The following is a 12364-nucleotide window of genomic DNA, read 5'->3' as shown; positions in this document are numbered from 1 at the left end:
GGTTTGCATGGTTTGCGGCAGTTGTTGGAAGCCTTTCGGAATTCATCTTCCAAGTAAATTTCCTCAAGCCAAGTGAGTTTAGGGGCCAAGATTTTGTTATTTGTGGAAGTGCTAAGATGTGATTTTCTAGGCAACAAGTGACTGTAGCTTGTTTCAGTTAGTTAAGCAAAAAGCACTCATTGTATCCTGATGCTCTGCAGACAGCTGAGCAGGATTTCCCAGAATCTCAGGGACACCTGTGCTTTTTCTGCTGCTCACGCTGGCTAATGGGGAGTAGCACACAGTGTTTCTCTCTGCTTCTGATCTCTCAGGCTGGAGGGAGTGAAATTACCAATAAACAGTTGGCTCATAGTTGTATCTCAAGGACAGGACATTCTCCCTGCTAATTGGGAGAAAGGGGGAGAATTTTTCTGACCGGTTTCAGAGGACATGTGTCTCGAATCATGAAAGCATAATCTCCTAATAATTGCGAAGGATGCTTGCTCAGAGACACTTAAGCACTTAGAAATGCTTCCTCGTAAAGAAAAGCTTATAGCATATCTCCCAAATGTCTACCAGTGCCCTTTGAAATGTGACAAAGGCCCTGTGGGCACATTTCTCTGCTCAGATGTCGTATCTGTGCAGCGCTCCCCACTATAAATCTTGTGTTTTTACAGTGAAGACCTGTACGCAGGAGCACAAGATATTCAGCAGAGACTGCATTGCAGGTAGAGACGGCAGGCTTAGCTTTCTATGAAAACAAAAATGACAAATATTGAACAGTTTGCAGAAGTCCAAGAGCTGGCATTTTCTTTGAGTGGATCCAATGCCAGGTTGACTTGTAAACTGGACAGTCAGATCAGGGCCTTCACTGGTCTTTACGTGCCATCATAGAGTTTTCCTTTCTCTATTCTTAAGTATCACGTGTAGCTTTGGTTTTAGTGAAAGAATACTGTGAGTATGTGAGAACACGTGATAGGTTCTACAGTGGCCCTGACTGTTGCAAATTGCACCTTCTGCCCCTAATTTCTAATCCTGCATCATCCACAAAGAGTTTTGCTCAGTTGAGCATGTCCCCTTATCTCCCATTTTTGCTCCTGCCATGGTCTCCAGAGGATAGTTGATGGCCTGTTGGCTGTGATCTGGTCATACATTTCCGTGTTTTTATCAAAGTTGTGTGAAAAGGACAGATTGGGCTGTCATTAAATATTTTCCTGCTCACACTAACGTTCAGCGTGGTTCGCGACTGTAGGAGCTGGGGAGGCTTCTGTGTCACTGGGAGGGAAGGAGAAAGTGGTTCGCTCAATACTGAAGGTTCTATAAAGTGGTTGCATCAACTCATGGCATAAAGGAGAGAAACTCTTAGAGCCCGGTGGGTTTGTTTCACATGATAGCAGTGAATTTATAAATTGGAACTATATTTGATACATTTTTTTCCGTAGTACGGCTCATTTTTGTGTCATATGGGCTGAGCTTTTTTAGAAAACTGCCATGCGTAAGTGGGAGAGACAGTGCCTGACCCCAAAAGATCACAGTCTGAATGCATCAGACACATGAAAGGTAGATGAAAAAGAGGTACAGAGAGAGAAAGTAACTTCCCCATGGTCACATAAAAAGTAGCAGAGGCCAGGCTGTACCATAATTCTCACGCTACTAACCCTCCCCAAGTTTTGGATAATTTGCTGACAGTACCTATCCGAGTAGGGGTCCTCGTCGTGAGCTGGGCTCCAGAGAGCTATACTCTCTAAGTGTACCTTATTTTGGGAACAGCAATGCTGTGACCATGTCTAACAAAAGTAAAGCATTTTTTCAGCCCATCAGCACAATTACGAGATCAGTCTGCAGCCTCTGAAAATGAATTTAAACAATACTGACACTATCAAACATGATTTGAAGTGACTGTGTATTTTGTGCCTCGCTTCGCAAGGCACAGATGATGATGATTTCCTGTATTATCTGTAACATCATTAGGTCATTTCGTGCCCACTTGTGTTTCTGGACTTTTCAGCTAAGGCAATAGTCTTTGCCAATATCAAGTCTAGTTCTGAAAGATCTATACCAGCTTCCCCATAATTTTTATTCCAGTAATTGAAATGCTTGCATATCTGAAAAAAAATGGGCAGTTTTCAAAGTTAGGAGTAAGAATAGGTTTGGGGTTTTTGTTTGTTTGTTTGTTTGTTTTACTCAGATTAGTGTGTCTGCATGGGAGAAATATGAAGAAAATTTGGTGGGGAATTTTCCAACAAACTATGAGTATAAAAAGGAAGTTTGGAGCGCACTGCAAATGCCTGTTTTCCATGCCTGCCTACTGTTCTGCTGCTGAAGTCTGGAATCTGCTCTTTCGTGGATTCCTGGAGAATAGAAACAACTCTTCATTAGAGCATATTTTGAACATCTTCATGTTAACATATTCCTTTTTCCTCTCTCCCTCTTTTTTTTAGATTGAGTATAAGCTTTGCAATGGGTCTGACAAAGAGTGTGTGTCTCCCACAGCCAAATTCACGAAGAAGGAAACACTGAAGGTATGTGCAAAGCAGCCAAGTCAGCATCAGCTGACTTTCTTTTACGAAACGAGTAGTACCTTCCAAACAAACCATTGGGAACTACTCTGAGTGATTTCCCAACACCCAGGGAAGCCTCCGACTCTTCTGCGAGTCATTATAGGCCAAGGGCATTTACATAAGGCTTTATATACAGGATTAAATTGTATACTGCAAACAGAAGAGATCAGCGCAATTATTTCACTCAGTTCATATGTTCCAGAGCCATCAGGCACCTCAAGAGGATTGTAATCCTTCCTTGGTCTGGTTAGGAGGGGTGTGCCAAGGCAGTCTGAGAAAATTATTGCTTGAATGCTTGCTTGTCTACTGAACCAAAAGTATAAATAATTTGTTTTGGATGAAATTAGATTTAATCTCTTTAATTTGAGGGGTGGGGGGGACTGGGTGTTCAGCCTCTTTCCACACACACGCTCCCCCCCCCCCAAAGAAAAGCCACATTGGATTATGTTTAGGTGGAACTTCAGGAGCAAAGAAAATGCCTTCCAGCTCCTTATGGTTTTGTTCTTGTTTGTGCTCATTCTGGGGAACCTGTGCTGGGTCGAGTTCTAGCTGTGCTATACATAGCTGTCCTTAATGCATTATGTTCATTCTTCCCCAAAAGAGGCCATGATTACAGCTACTGTATTTTCTCTTTTCTCAACCAGGTACAAAAGAAAAATTACAGGCAGGAGAAGAAAAGAGCTACCAAGCAACTCTTTAGTGCTCTGAAGGATCCCAGTGTAGTGATCACAGCAGACTGGCTGAAGGTATTTAATACAGACCATTGCTTCTGAGGCTGTAGGAAAAAAGAAGTGAGAAGGACTTGATGTTTCTGAGCCTTATGCACTAGCACTTTTTTGAGTGAAGGAAGACTGAATAATTTTGAGTTGAAGTTGCTGTAAAGCTGTACCTAAAGAACTGCTATAAAAGTGGAGTTATGGGGAATATTTACTTTCCATCTTAACCTAAATCAATCCATCTATTCCGTGTCCTTAAGTAGCAACAAGGTCTCAAAAAGTGCATAGTACGAAAGGAAGTCATGATGTTTGTTTCTTTCTTCGCCTCTGAAAGAGTGTGTGGGCCTCTTCCTGTAGCTGTGTTTTTGTAGTGAAGAGGGAATAGACAGAGTAACAGCCTGGAAATGGGCAGATACAGCTTGTTCTATTGACGGATTTTATGTTGTCACAGCACAGAATGGAACATATTGGACCTGATGACAACTGTAATTTCTTCTTGTGCAAAGACTCAACTGGCAACAGCTTCTCATTGAAGTCCTGAAACTTTGTATGTGGCAAAAAAAATTTGGATTGACATTGAGAGATGTTACCTTTGAGCACTGTTTGTCTCCTCATTTGGGGCCATTTAGTCTGCTTCTCAGCTAATAGTGAATTGGTTCCTCCTTTCATAATGGCAAAACTTAATTTGCAAACATCACCAAACACAAAAAAAAAACTAAGGGATTTCATGAGACAACATAATTGTATTTGACCAGTGTGAAAAACCTCCAGCATTATTCTATGATCAATATTAGAGGCCAAAAAAGTGAGATGCGTATGGTTTATTTGAGAAATTAGATTGGCAACAAAATGTTTCCATAGTGTTTGGTGTTGATGATAGATAAATATTGCATGTTTGCTGTGACTGGAAGTTTCTGGTTCAGCAACAAATAATGCTTTTGGCCACAAAACCAGAACATTGACATAAGACGTGAGATTTGGCTTATGTACATTGAAGACAGGAAGACCTTAGGCAAAATCTAACCTTACTGAGAAATTTCCCCATTCTTAAAGCTTCTATCTTTAATATACACGATCAGATTTAATGTCTTCTATACAAGAGTGAGCATGCATTGAGCTTGACAGAGAAGTAAACCAGCTGGAGAAGGTGCTTTTAAAAGTGGGGTATTTGACAAAACCCATTAATAGCTCTGTTCCACAGAACAGTATTAAAATGACTTAGAAGTCGGGTTGGACTAGCTATAACATTTTCCTGTGCGATGTTCTAATTGGCATGTCCTCCATGATTGTGAACAAATCACTCTCACATAGGCCAGCAGTGCTGATTGCCTAAAAAATTAAGCAAGCTGCTAACACTAAGCCAGTAACAAAAATATGAAGACTGGATTCTGACAGCCACATTTGCAAGGTCTGGGATTTTGCTAGGAGACCGTTAATACTGTTCAGATAATGCAGTGTATCTTCCTAAGGAAGTGTATCATTGTGTGGCCTTGGGAGAAACACATACTGGAAATACTGTGTAAATAAATGCTGTCTTTCTTTTAAGGATCAACATAAATGCAACTTTTTGTTCTCTCCCTGCTTCCCTTCAGATTCGTGGGACTCTGAAGAGTTGGACCAAGCTGTGGTGTGTTCTGAAGCCAGGAGTGCTGCTGATATATAAGACACCAAAGATTGGACAGTGGGTTGGGACAATCTTGCTCCATTCTTGTGAGCTGATCGAGAGACCCTCCAAAAAGGATGGCTTCTGTTTTAAACTTTTTCATCCTTTGGATCAATCAATCTGGGCTGTAAAGGTAACAATCCTGATGAGACGAACAACCTTTTCTTGGTCACCGAAGTGTCTGAGCACTAGTATTATCTAGCATTGATATTACCTGTATTTGCAGTTACTCGGTTGCTGTTAGTGTTGGTGAACTGACTACATAAAAAGATTAAAGACAGAAGCTTGGGCATGATATAACATCAAAGGAAAAGGAACATGGTGCGTTGTCATTAGTTATACGGATGTGTCTTGCTTGGTGTATAGATGCATGCATAGACGGAGGAAAAAGGGTAACATGTTAGTGCAGGAAAAAAGATCGATACCTAGAAGCTATATCAAGCCATGGCCTACGTCTGTAAAAAGAGATGAGGAGTAGACCAGATTAACTGACTTACCTGAAACAAGGATACACAGAGCACCAAATGTTTTGCACAACACTGGAAGAGGGCTGGCAAAGTGGCAAAAACCAGATTAATAATTTGACTTTTTTTTTTTTTTTTCTAATGCCTCTGAGGTTTGGGTTTGTTTGTGATGAACTTGGAACTCAGTGGTCTACTCAAGCCTTGACTGTTCCACAACAGTGTGACTTTGGATAGGTTGCCATCATTTTCTCTTCTTTGAAGTGGAAATAGCAAGGTTTTTTCTCCTTCACTTTGAGTCGTTCTTCAGTCTGTTGTTACTCACAGGCAGAGACAGTCTCTTCCTGTACACACAGTAGCTCCTGCAGTGGCCTCTGGATCTCCCTGTAACACAACTGATTAATACTTTCTCACACTTCGTAAAATAACTCCCTGCAAATTTTAATGAGTTGCATTTCTTTTTCTTTCTTGCTTTAAGCAAAAAGAAAAACATTATCTAATGCCTGTGAGCAAAGAGGGAAAACCCCAGCACCTTCCTCAGGGGCCCTGAGACCAACATGTGTTGGATACCCTGAAGACAAAATTTAAATGTTCTTGAACTCTTGTTTCCCCATTAAAACCAGTGACTCAGCAGAGTTGTTGCAGACATAAATTCTCTAGGAGACATCACCAGTGTAAGCAAGGCATTAGAAGCTACTGCTTGCTGTAAGGTGGTCAGCAGAGTAAGGCTACTTGGGAAGACTCATGCAAGAGTGATGGAGGCATTTGTCATTGGCGTCAGAAGGTCTGACAAAATGGAGCAGAAGCACTGTGGGAGCAGATCAAGCAGCCTCATGCCTGCCCATCCCTGCAGTTAATTGAAGAGTTTTAAACACAGCTGTGTCTGAATGCATTGCTTTTGCATGAAGTCCCAAAGGTTTCATTGCCACCTTGCTTCTTATTCAGCTTTTGAGAGTTCTGATGCTTTTTTAATTCAGAGCATGCACCCAAGAAGGCTGTCGATCATTTGCTGTCCACCAAGAAGAAGATTCTCTGTGACTTGACAGGTCAACTGACTTCTTCTGAAAAGCACGGTCAGGAGAGGTAGTGAAAAAGTGGAATCAAAAGTGCAGTCGGGAACTGAAAAGTACTGTCACCGACAGATCTAAAGTGTTACGCTAGAACACCCTTCCCTTGATATGAATCATCCGAAAGGAAGAGGAGTTTTTATCAATATGTATATGTATTTGTGCATGTGTTTGTATATCTAATTCTTGTGTCTCTTGAGAAAATGTATGACAGAAATAGGAATTAGTTTATTAAATATGAAGGGAATATATCTCTGAAAATGTTTGTGTACTAGAGAAGGTCCCAAGAGATTTTAATTTCAAAGTCAAAGTAACATTCTGAGTCACTGGAGACAGATATTTAGAAAGCTACATTTGAGCTGCATGGTAGGGTGTTCCCTGCAACCTGAGTTCAGCCTGGATTGTTCTGTGTGATGGATGCTTTCAGCCATAAGGTGAACACCAAAATACGCATTGAGAAGAAATCCACCAGTGAACTGCTTGATGTCAGAGAGGCTGTCTGCACTCTGACAACAGTTTAAGGCTGAAACTGCTAAAAATACTATTTTGTTTTATGTCATTTCATGGCCTTCTTTTAAAGTAACTGGAGTAGAATTGACTGACCTACATTGGTTATGTATAACCATGCAAAGAAAGCCTATTTATCATTAAATATGGATTATCTTGAGTTTAAGCAAGAAGCCCAAGTTACTGTCCATCACGATAGAGATAAGATCTGGCTAAACAACTTTCACTTTTGGCTAAAATGGCTTGTGAAGGTTTCAAGGATTTTCTGGAGCAGAGCTGATGTTTTGACTCATGACAGTGGGGTTCCAGTTAACTCAGGGTAATTAATGAGCACCCTTGTATGTGTTGGCCTGGCTGCTCAGCAAATGTTTGGGTCTAACGGCGGGGTTCAGCCCTGGAACAAATGTCTGGTTGAAGCACTGCCCTAGACATTTGTGGTTCTGTTAGCCAATTCCATCTGATAGGCAGGCATTTAACCTCAGTTAGAGCAGGGTGAGATTTTGGGGTGCAAGACCATTGCTTATAGTTGAAAGCTAACCATGTGCACCAGGTAAGTGTTTTTTTCTATAAAGCTCTCTGGTGCCTAGAGCTATCTTAGAAGCACATTGATGAGGGGACAAAGTCCTTTATTCTACACTGCCTCTCTGACTTTTTGAGAGTTTTACCCCGAAACTCCCTCACAGTGCAAATGGATTAGACCTTTTACCTTTTAGCTCTGCCCAGGCCTTTGTAAACCCAAGGTCAAAACCACCGAGGTCTCAAAATCAGTCAGTAGTGCAAGGAACAGGAAGGAGAGCTTCCCCTGCACGCTGTGAACACTGCTGCAGGGACACTTTGTCCATCCTGTGAAGGCAGTTTGATCCCATGCTGCTTCAGGGAAGAGAGTTTTTGCCAGGATGACTGCAGGAGACTGAGGAATGCCAGCCAGGTAATTAGTGTCAGGGTGTGTGTGGGTGGCTGTCCTCTTGCTTGGCAGAGGGAGTGTAGGGCTATCAGCTTGTTGTCCGAAAAAGAGGGATTCGTTGCCCGCTGTGAAAGAAGTCAGTAATCACACCCTCAGGAGGGATGTTGCTTTCATTTATTTCAGGTTTGCACAAGCCTGGGTGCTGGGTGGTTTCCCACAGATCAAGCACACCTGGTGACAATCACATCGCATATTTATACAGTTAAAAATGTCAGTTCTGTGTGTTAGCTGTGCCCTCCTGACAATGATTGGTTCCTTCACTTCTCGCTTCGGTTTAAAGATACAGTACTCCTGAAATTCCCTGGGCATGCTCCGTGGGTAAGGGTCTCTGCTCAGGACGGGGTCTCCAACTCAAGGGGTCTGATTCCTGGTATTATAATGAGGATAGTTCAGCTAAGGGTACATGTACTTTGAGTTTTCCTGCCAAGTTGGCAACATCCTCACAACATCCTGAAGTCAGCCATTTCCATGTCTCTGCAAATCCAAAAGAGGTGTCATCCTTTTGGACCTCATGTAATAATCTGGTTTGTTTCCAAATTTCATTCAAGTCAGTAGAAATCCTTCCTCTCTGATCTATGTAAACACAGCAGCTAGTATTAATTACAGTACATACTCGTCCTTGAGATGCTAGCAACACGTCTAGTGCCATTCTGGGTTTGAGTAGTTATTCTGGCAGCCTCCTAGACCTCTTCTTGTAAACCAATGATAGCGTCAGAGGTTTCGCTTCCTATCTGTTCTGCAAGCCTGGAGATGTTCACCATGGCCTTCTCTAATTCACTTACTCCTAGCCAAGAAATAAACCATCTGGCAAAAGAGTGAAATTTTGTAGGTCTTTCTATTAAAGGGTTGTTTCTCTTTTGCCTGCTTGTAAATTATCTCAGCTACTGCTGATCTTCATTATTTAACCTTTCTGTCATGGTTACATTAGGGATTACTGCCTCCAAAGTACATGTTCCTGACCAATTAGGAGGTAGTACTTTCTGTGCTTTATTTCCATGTAACCAATATCAACCCTTACCTTTTGGGATGCGCCATCCACTTTGTTCTTTGTTCTGCCACGTATGACCTATTTCGGGTATTCGGGAGCAATTTTCTTAATTTCTTACATTCATGGCTCCTGTACAGTTAATACATTGTTTCCCATGGACCAAAAACTTTTCCCATGATTTGTTGCTATTATTACATCTTCGCAAGCACTGGTAATAATCTCCTACCAAATTATGAACTTCTCATTCTTGTTCCATATTTTCATCATATACAATTTGATCATCATCATTCTCCATATACTTCACAAATTCTAAAAATGATAAATGTGAGGGCTGGAGTACCTCTGCTACGAGGACAGGCTGAAGGAGTTGGGGCTGTTCAGCCTGGAGAAGAGAAAGGTCCAGGGTGACCTTACAGCAGCCTGCCAGTACCTGAAGGGGCCTAGAGGAAGGATGGAGAGGGACTTTTCACAAGGGTGTGTCATGATAGGACAAGTGGGAATGGCTCTAAACTAAAAGAGGGCAGATTTCTATTAGATATTAGGAAGAAATTCTTCACCATGAGGGTGGTGAAACACTGACACAGGTTGCCCAGCAAAGCTGTGGCTGCCCCTTCCCTGGCAGTGTTCAAGGCCAGGTTGGATGGGGCTCTGAGCAGCCTGGTCTAGTGGAAGATGTCCTTGCTCATGGCAGGGGGGCTGGAACCAGATGATCTTTAAGGTCCCTTCCAACCTCTTACCATTCTATGATTCTATAAAATTAAGGGGCATCCCTATCAAAGTAATGCCTTTATTTGAGTGTTCTGGAAAATGACTACATACCCAGCAACTTGTTCGGTTAACTATCTTCATAGATTTTTCAGTCACTCCCAGGTGAAGATTATGATCCCAAGAACGAGAGCATTCTTCCTGGTTCCCCTGGTTCTTCTGAGTTATGTAAAACATTGTTAACAAGGTGTGAGGATTGGGTACCACCAGGTGTATGTTGGTGACTATTTGATTAATAGCTCTTAGATCTTGTACTAAACGGTATTCCTGTGAAGGAGGCTTTTTAACAGGCAAAATCAGGGCATTATATTCCGATTGACATTCTCGTAATAGTCCATATTTTAGAAAGTTATTAATTATAGACTCCAATCCGACATGGGCCTCCAGTTTCATGGGATATTGTTTTCATCTTAGCAGCTTTGCTCCTGGTTTCAATTCCACTCTTACTGGTTCTGCCCATGTAGCTCTTCCAGGTTTCTTGGTTGCCCAGACAAAAGGGATCACTGCATCTGTAATTCCAGAGGAGGCTTCAGTTTGTTTTTCCTTATTTCCAGCACCTTTTGCCTCTGATAATTCCAGTAACATATAAACTTGTGTCTCCCAGGCATTATATTGTGGGCTACGTACTCGTACATTGTTCTGATTAAAGGTTATTTGTGCTCCCAATTTATTTAATAAATTCCTTCCTGTCAGAAGTAACAGACATTCTGGCATGTACAAAAATTCACATGTAAGTACTTTATTCCCAATTTCACACTTAACTGGTTGAAAGAAAGGTCTAACCTCATTTTCCTGTGGCACCAATCAGTGACGTAGAAGATTTGCTCATGGGTCCTTTACAACTATTTAATACAGAACACGTTGCCCCTGTGTCAACCAGAAATTTAACGGTCTCATTCCCCAGCTTGACTGAAACCAGGGGTTAGGCTGGGCAATCTAATTTTTCAACACCCAGTCCCTGTCAGTCTGAATCTTCCGTACCAATTACAAATACATCTGCCTCCGGAACGGGTGCAGAAGGGGGTGTCTGATTACTGGTTGTCTCTTCAGGCATTCATTTTTCCAGTGTCCCTTTTTCTTGCAGATCACCCACTGATCTCTCCCCAGTGGGATTCTATTTCCTATATTTGCTCCTGCTCCTCGTCCCCTTCCACATCCTTGTCTTCTCAGGAAACCTCTTCCCTGAGAGGAAATTAGTGCTTGAGCAAAGACAGCTGCTAAAATTGCAGCATTTCGCTTTCTATCCTTTAATTTCTCTTTCTGTTTCTCCTTCTTTTCCAATTCTTCCCTATTATTGTATACCTTATATGCAATTTCTGTTAGCTGAGATATTGACGTTCCAGACATGCCGTCTACTGTTTGCAACTTTCTCCTTATGTCTGGTGGCAACTGCCTCGCGAACAAAGTAGTAAAAGTCTTACTGCTAGCCTCATCCTCAGGATACATGTCTGCCCATTTCCGTGCTGTTTCACACAGCCTCTCATTAAGGGCAGAGGGGTCCTCACTTTTACCTTGCACCACCTGACACAGTTTTGCAAGGTTTTTAGGTCTAGGTACCCCATGTTTTATTCCATATAACATTAACGGCTGATACTCTTTATTCATTAATCTGCCCGCCCCTGTGTTTGGATCCCAGTCTGGCTCCTATGTTGGCATAAAACGATCTGGACCTTCCCTTGTATTTAGCCTCTCGTTCTCCTCCCAAGCTTTTTTTCTATCACCATTCTCTGTTCCTCAGGCAAAAATAAACTGTTTAGCAACATTTGCACATCTTTCTAGTCTGGGTTATGATTTTCAGCTATCATTTTAAAGGATTGATACATTTTCTCCAGATTTTCCCGATATGACCCAGAAGACTCTTTCCAATTCATTAAATCTGAGGTTGAAAAAGGAACTTTCACATATACAGGCATTCCATCTGATCCTACTGCCTGGCGCGGCGGAGCCCGAGTCACAGGATTCTGTTGCGTCAAGTTCTGCCTGCAATGGGGCTAAATCCTTCTCCACCCCTTTCATGCTCATCAACAACACTAATCCTGATCTCTGTCTGGGGAAACCAACAATTGCATGTCCTCTTCTTCATCCTCCATTTTCAAACATTTTTTTCCAATACTACAAGCAGAACAACACGGAGCCAATTTCTTTCTGTCCTCCATCATCATCAGTACATTTGAATCAGATACCAACACTTTACATTTCTTCCTTGTTTCATGATCATTTCTTAAAGAACAAATCTACATATGGGATTTCATCCCACTTATCCTCCCTCCTACAGAACAAGTTGCAAAATTGTTTTATAGTTCAAAGACCCCATTTCTGGCCATTTTTCCTCATCCTCCAGTTTATACTTCGGCCACCACTGAATACAGTATTCTTTTAATTTCTTCTTTGTTAGAGGATCCCCACCAAACTTATCCCAATGTTTCAGGATGCATCCTGATGGTGAGCAAGGGGAAACCTCTGCAGATTGTCCTGCTCCCATATTGTTATCCAAAAAGAACATTCTCACCAACCATGCTTTTATGCACTCCAGTTGTCACTGTGCAAATGTACACAAAGCTTACAAAATACCTTTACAGATTGTTACCCCGTGCGATGACTCCTTACCATGCATTGCAGCTTTTGAGTCGCTTACCCGCTCCAGATGGGGAGATTACTCACAGACTCCTTCAAACAAAAGGTCGGTGCGTGCC

The 12364-nt window shown here is 41.9% G+C and overlaps 1 protein-coding gene across 6 annotated transcripts in view; it reads left to right on the top strand.

Moving 5' to 3' along the window:
* The window catches only part of OSBPL5 (oxysterol binding protein like 5), a 202603-nt gene that overhangs the window by 141398 nt on the left and 48841 nt on the right, over nucleotides 1–12364 (top strand). For all 6 annotated transcript variants that reach the window (XM_075425237.1, XM_075425238.1, XM_075425242.1 and 3 more), the window contains 3 exons: nucleotides 2421–2501; nucleotides 3185–3286; nucleotides 4849–5052. In XM_075425237.1, the coding sequence (XP_075281352.1) occupies nucleotides 2421–2501; nucleotides 3185–3286; nucleotides 4849–5052 (387 nt within the window). The remainder of the gene's footprint in view (nucleotides 1–2420; nucleotides 2502–3184; nucleotides 3287–4848; nucleotides 5053–12364) is intronic.

Source organism: Opisthocomus hoazin, chromosome 7, assembly GCF_030867145.1.
Source record: "Opisthocomus hoazin isolate bOpiHoa1 chromosome 7, bOpiHoa1.hap1, whole genome shotgun sequence".
NCBI classification, from domain to species: Eukaryota; Metazoa; Chordata; class Aves; order Opisthocomiformes; family Opisthocomidae; genus Opisthocomus; species Opisthocomus hoazin.
The sequence above is the reverse complement of the archived record's forward strand: the minus strand, read 5'-3'. Positions and strand labels throughout refer to the sequence as shown.